This window comes from Haliaeetus leucocephalus, unplaced genomic scaffold (assembly GCF_000737465.1).
Source record: "Haliaeetus leucocephalus isolate CR32 unplaced genomic scaffold, Haliaeetus_leucocephalus-4.0 Scaffold199, whole genome shotgun sequence".
Lineage (NCBI taxonomy): Eukaryota > Metazoa > Chordata > Aves > Accipitriformes > Accipitridae > Haliaeetus > Haliaeetus leucocephalus.
The window spans coordinates 987,696-994,350 of record NW_010972635.1 but is presented as its reverse complement, the minus strand read 5'-3'; the positions used below and the strand labels follow the sequence as shown (position 1 = coordinate 994,350).

The window sequence follows — 6,655 nt, the reverse complement described above, 5'->3', positions numbered from 1 at the left end:
TTTGTCAGTGAAATGGTTTAATCAGCCCACTCTGCAGGGGCCAGCAGAGGACACCTTCAAAAGTTCTGTGGCTTCAACTTTGTAGAAAAGATCGATGAAAGACACTAACTGGATATAAATAGTTAAGTGGTGCTCAGCCAGAGAAGATTTTTAGGAATCATGTGTAAGCCCAGCTTTCAGGTAAAAAAAATGGGCCCCTAAGTGTGCACAATGAACCCTCCTCATCCTCCATTCCTGCCACCAGCCACCCACTACCAAGTTCCCCTATAGAAGTGCAGTTATGTCTGCACCAAAGAATGGCCCTGGGACACTGGTGGCTCTCAGGTACAATTTTAAGATTTTCACTGTAGCAAAAGTTTTATAAAGCTGCTTATAAGCCAGGAAAGAAAAGGGGGGGGGGGGGAACCCACCAAACAACAAACCTCTTCATTTTGGCTATCCTATTTTCTTCTGTGATCCATTTTCTTCTATGTCCTGTCATCTTCTGTGTAATCTTCCTACTGAGTTTGGTGTCATAGAAATGGCTCCACCACCTCCAACCAAGGTTATCACAGCCTGAAAAACTCTCATCAGGTCCACCTACTCTCTCTGTTTCTCAGCAAGGCAGTGAGCTCCTTCTTTGGTCTGACTTCCTTCTTCCCTACCCCAAAGGGAGCATCCTTTTCTGGACCAGCATTACTCAGTGCATGTACAGTTTTTGCAGTATGTCCATTTAATGGTGAATTCTCTTGGTTTGGATGAACTACAGGAGGTTTCTCAGGGACTGAGCCACTTCCATCAACCCTATGGGTTTGATCAAACCACATCTGCGTGTCAGAAAATAAGCAACTCCAAAATTATGAAACAAAAGAAGTGAAAAAAAAGAGAATCAAAGTCTGTAAATGCGGCAACTTAAATTAATGTCAACCTGTTTCATCAACTGATGGAAAAAAAGTGCAAAGCTCACCATCAGCATGATGATATTCACAAGCTTACCACAATGAAGATCTAAGTGTATCACTGAGGCAGGTTGAAATACTACAAAAAGAGTCCCCAAACTCTCTGTTCCCGAAAGCCAAACTCATTCAATAACGTATTTGGAGATAACTGAAATAAGCTGTCCTGCTTCACCTTTGAAAACTATTTACAAAGCCCAATGGACAAGAGTTGTGGTTTCACCATGGTAGGCAGCTCAGCACCATCAGCCACTCAACCACTCCCCCACAGTGGAACGGGGGAGAGAATCAGAAGGGTGAAAGTGCAATAACTCATGGGTTGAGATAAAGATGGTGTAATAGGTAAAGCAACAGCTGTGTGCTCAAGCAAAGCAAAATAAGGAATTAATTCACTCCTTCCCATCAGCAGGCTGGTGTTTAGCCATTGCCAGGAAAGCAGGGCTCCATCACGCATAAGAGTGATTTGGGAAAACAAATGCTGTAATTGCACTTCCTTCTTCTTCCCCTGCTTTTATTGCTTTTATTTATTAGAAGCTTATTAAAGCTTTTATTGCTGAGCATGACATCATATGGTGTGGGATATCCCTTTGGTCAGTTGGGTTTAGCTGTCCTGGCTGTGTCATAGAATCATTGTAGTTGGAAAAGACCCTTAAGATCATTGAGTCCAAATGTTAATGTAACACTGCCAAGTCCACCACTAAACCATGTCCCTAAGCACCACATCTACACATCTTTTAAATACCTCCAGGGATGGTGACTCAACCACTTTCCTGGGCAGCCTGTTCCAATGCTTTGACAACTCTTTTGGTGAAGAAATTTTTCCTAATATCCAACCTAAACTTCACCTGGTGCGACTTGAGGCTGTTTTCTCTTGTCCTATCGCTTGGTACTTGGGAAAAGAGACTGTCACCCACCTCGTTACAACATCCTGTGGCAGACCTGTGGCAGGTGCACCCAACCGGACAGGAAAAAAAACTTCTCCAGGCAGGGAGGAGAGGAAAAAACAAACCCTAGAGGCCACAGGTTGAAAGCCAAACTGTCGGGGGATGCAACGGGTCTGCGGAATGCCTGACAATTCAAGAACAGTGTGACCTTGAGCAGCTTGTAGTGTATCCTTGAAAGTCTGGAAAGATCCGAGAAGAGTGGTACAAAAACAAGATAATGATAAGAAGAACCGTCCTGACGAACTCACCAATCATGAACTGTTAGTTACTAACTAAACCAATCATATACTAACACATACTCTGAAGAAGGGGATAAAAAGGTGTGTTAGAACAATAAAGTAGCCATTTTGCATGATCTAATACTTGTCGTGTCCGTCTCTACCGCGACACCAAACTGACCAATCTGATATGCGTCAGTACACAAAAGTGTTTACCTTTTGGCCAATGGGGATTAAAATGACCACAGATCAGATTCGACAAGGGTATAAATGGGGCCCCACCAGAGGACATTTTGAGTCAGTCCTTCTCGGAGCAGCAGGTCTGCAGTGGGGCACTCTCCCCTTGGGTCGGGTTATGGCCCTAGGTAACTCCTCAAGGTTGAGAGCCCTCATCTTTTAGGTGAGTGATATGTGCATTTTGAGTCATCATTTTTAAACCTTAAGAATTCTTAAGTCAGCCATGTAGTACTAATTCCCCTTACATCATTGAGCCTGTGGTTCACTAATGTTATCGGAGTTTTAACTAATTTTTTTACTGAAGAATAAATCTGACTTTTTAACACCTGTTGGATTTGATTGCATAAGCCTCCATAACACCTCCTTCCAGGTAATTGTAAAGAGCGATAAGGTCTCCCCTGAGCTTCCTTTTCTCCAGGCTAAACAACCCCAGTTCCCTCAGCCGCTCCTCATAAGACTTAGTCTCTAGACCCTTCAGCAGCTTGTTGCTCTTCTCTGGACGCACTCCAGCACCTCAGTGTCTTTATCGTAGTGAGGTCTTGCAGTGTCCCCTCCCAACTTCTTGTGCAGCCCCAGCCTGTTCGCTGGTGGGGTGGTGTGAGGAGCAGAAAAGGCCTTGATGCTGTGCAAGCACTGTTCAGCAGTAACTAAAACATCCCTGCATTATCAGCACTGTTTTAGTCACAAATCTAAACCATAGCACTATACCAGCTGCTATGAAGAAAATTAACTCCATCCCAGCCAGACTCCCATACAACAAGCTGTATTGATTCTCCCGGTGGCAAACATTAATGAGTTGTACAGTCAATTACAGCATGTGTTTCCCCTAACAACTGGCCCATTGTTTATTTTGGCTGTACTGAGAACAGATCTGCTCTGCTCCAGCAACTCTTTCCTCCACCACAAGAAGGACACAAGTTTCCTTCAGTCGGATGCTGCTGGGAGCACATTCCCTTGTTCCTTGTGCCCTGAACAGGACCGACAAGGGCAAGAGCAGAAAAACATTTTTCCTTCTTGTCTCCAGTGGGATCTGGTAATGAACTGAAAGTACTTTCGTTTCCTTCTACCAGGAACATGAGGGCCACCCATAGACAATCTTGCTCATCAGGCCTTAGGCAGCTGCTGGCAGGGCTGACTCAACCCAGCCACTGTAAAAGCTGTATTTCATTTATTAAGGGAAGACGTCAATTGACAGGGACTTTCAGACAGCATCTACTCCAAAAGCAACAATGGCAATGTAATTTCTGAGGTCTGACAAAATTGTATTGTCATAACTCAAGGGTCGTTATACTCCTAACAACAGGCAAGATGGTACCTGTTAAATTTATTCCCACCAAGAACATCAGGCTTCTGCTGAGAACCTCATCCCTCAGAGATGCCGAGACCCTGTGCTCCCCAACGTCCGAAAGAGACCAGCCAAAGGTGTCTCAGGTTGGCTACATATGGCAGGAAGAGCAGAAAGGGCCCAGCACTTCAGTGAGGAGCGATGACCATAGCCCAAGCAGGAGAAGAGAAAGCACCTATCCCTTGCAGAGAGCAGCAGCCTAAATAAGTCACACTGAATGTCACTTTATTAGTGAAAACAGGCTGCAGAAATCATGTCAGTGACAAACTACCCACAAGAAAAATGTCAAGTGCTTGATTTTTCCTTTTCCCTCTGACTATCAACCTGTCTGCATGGGCTGTTTTTGCTGTTGCTTGCTCCCACCCAAGGATCGAGCAGGGAGCACACTCACTCCTGCTTTACTACAGCAGAAGACTGGCTTTACTGGTCTTACACAGAACACCCCTGCTAGCCAGCCGTGGAGGGTTTGTCACACTGCCTGCACCCTCGGGAGAAACAGGCAATCTGCCCTGTAGTCAGTGCTGTGAAGGGACAGTAATAACGTCAGGCTCTGGATCAAAAGGGACTGCAGTTAAAAAGGAAAACCAACTCTTGAAGGGGAGTTTGCACTGCAGAGCTGCCATGCAGACAGCCTAGATAGACGCACAAGCTAGAGAGGGCTCCCATCAGCCTTAGCTAGGGCCTGCTGTATGCATTTAAGGAATAAGTGCTATATGCACACGTGGGTTTTTTTCCTCCTCATCTGAACAGCAAGAAACAACTGAGAGCAAGGGAAGGGCCATACTTGTTCCTACCTCTCATTTAGAGAAGTGCTGAGAGATCCCCCTTGTTTTGTGAACAGATCTAACTGATAATTGCCCTAGGAAGATAAAATTCTGAGTCAAGTCAAGGAGAAATCTTATGCCACCTATCTAGGATTTCATTATTCAGGGCAGAAAAAAAGAGTTCTACTCTCTAGCCCAGCACCAAAAATGACACCTGCCACTCTATTTCATCTTCAAGCACAAATCAAACCAAACCAAACCCAGATCTCTCTATCTTCAGGGCCAACAGCAGAAAATTATGAGAGCTCTAGAATTACTAGATGTCAGCTACCTTTCCCTAAGGACTATAAGGGCTTTCCTTATACTACCTCCTATGAACCAAGGAAAAGCTTCCCCTAGCTCTCCCAGGTAGCTGGCATTCAGCATTTGTCAGCCCCAGAGCCACACACCATTGCCTGCTGCCTGAAGACAGACAAAACAATGTTAGTGTAGGTAATCAATGCCTGCTTGAAGAGGTAAACCAACACTTCAGCAAAAAAAAACAGAAATAAAGGCATCTGTGAAAAGTCTGGGCTTTGCAGAGCTGAGATCAGGCAAAACTGCAGTAGAGCGAGTCCTGCTTCAGATTCCCACTTGCAAGACCCAGAGGCATTATTGGATGATGGCCAGAAGAAGCAGGGGCAGAGTGATCCCCTCTCCATGCCACCCCCCGGCTCAGGTCCCAGCACAGCATCACTGTTGGGGTTGATGCAGGGCTGCAGCCAGCATGGACCAAGCCAGGCTAATTTGGCTTGATGGCCTAGGAGAACCGGGGACTGCGAGAAGCCAGTTGTGAGGCTGACACTGGGGTGCGCTGTGCAGTGTGGGCAGGGAACCGTGGGCACACTCCTCCATCACTGCCACATCCCTACCCTGCACACGTGGGTCTTCATGCAGCTGGAAACAGCTCCTAGCCAAATCTCATCCCTCTGATTGAATATTCAAGGAAGCACCCAAAGAACTGAAAAAAAAATTCAGCAAGACATTAAAATCATGAAAGATAAAGCTTCTTAGGGTACTATTTACCTCCAAGTTGATGGAAAGGCTATCCTGCTCATTTGGCCTCATTTGCCATATTCCCAAGGAGGTACATAAACTGCGCAATGCCCCACTTCACAGACTCGCTGGGATTCCTCAGAGACAGCAGCCCTCTTTTCCACTACACTGACATCTGAAAATACACTTTTCCAATGCTAAGGACTTGCCTCTTTGTTTGGGGTTTGGAATGGGTTTCTTATTAGACAGAGGATCATACCCTTGCCCCCACCCTCTCCAGCCCACCCCAAGCCCAGACATTGAAGTAACACACCACAGACCTCTAAAATGGAGACCCCAATTTTAGGCTTACCCCAGGTATTAACAAAATCAGGACACATTACATGGCAAACGACTTGGGCAGCAGACCATCAATTTAAGCCATGGTTTAAGGGGTTTTACCTTAGAGGTAGCTGAGTCTGGTGAACTGTAGAAACCAAGGCATGGCCCATCCCTGATTCTGCAGAAAACACCTGGGAAAACCTTGCCCAGGGTCTTCTTGCCTGTCCTGTGCACTGGCTGGTCTACCTGGGAGATGGTCAACCACCCATGCATGTGTGCATGCACATTTACAGACTCTGAGCATGAGTTTCTGGTGGCCAGCACCCAGACCCTCAGGTCCCTCAGACCGTACATGGCTTTGCCGTACTGGGCATCGAGATCTCCTGCCCTACTGAGCAGCTGGTTCAGTCTGAGGTTCACCAGCTGGTCAAAAACACAGGCTTGGAATGGGGAGCACAATCACACAGAAGAAATGTGATTTAATAAGAGTATAGGACAGACTGCAGTGATGAAACAAGATGCTTAGGCAGGCAAGCATATCTACCACTGTTTACATGCCACCGAACCCTTTTCTCCCTTTTCTTTCTGTTTTCCCATGCTTGTTCCTCCCCTGACCCCCCCCCTCCATTCCTACGTCTATTCCCCTAAACATCCTATATGAAGTTTCATGCATCCCCAGGTTCTGCTCTGCACCATCCCACCAACCCCAAATTCTCCTCTCTCTGCATCCCACCATAAGTCTTATATCACTGTAGGCCATCATTGCCCTTAAGCTTCATGATCGTTATGGGTTTGTGTGGCAGGGGTTTTGGTAGCGGGGGAGGGGCCGCAGGGGTGGCTCCTGAGAGAAGCTGCT

The 6,655-nt window shown here is 46.3% G+C and overlaps 1 protein-coding gene across 1 annotated transcript in view; it reads left to right on the top strand.

Moving 5' to 3' along the window:
- Nucleotides 1–280: 280 nt before the first annotated feature.
- APBB3 (amyloid beta (A4) precursor protein-binding, family B, member 3) overlaps nucleotides 281–6,655 on the top strand; it is a 13,172-nt gene continuing 6,797 nt past the window's right edge. Inside the window, exon 1 of the mRNA XM_010565993.1 lies at nucleotides 281–324. Within this exon, the coding sequence (XP_010564295.1) occupies nucleotides 281–324 (44 nt within the window). The remainder of the gene's footprint in view (nucleotides 325–6,655) is intronic.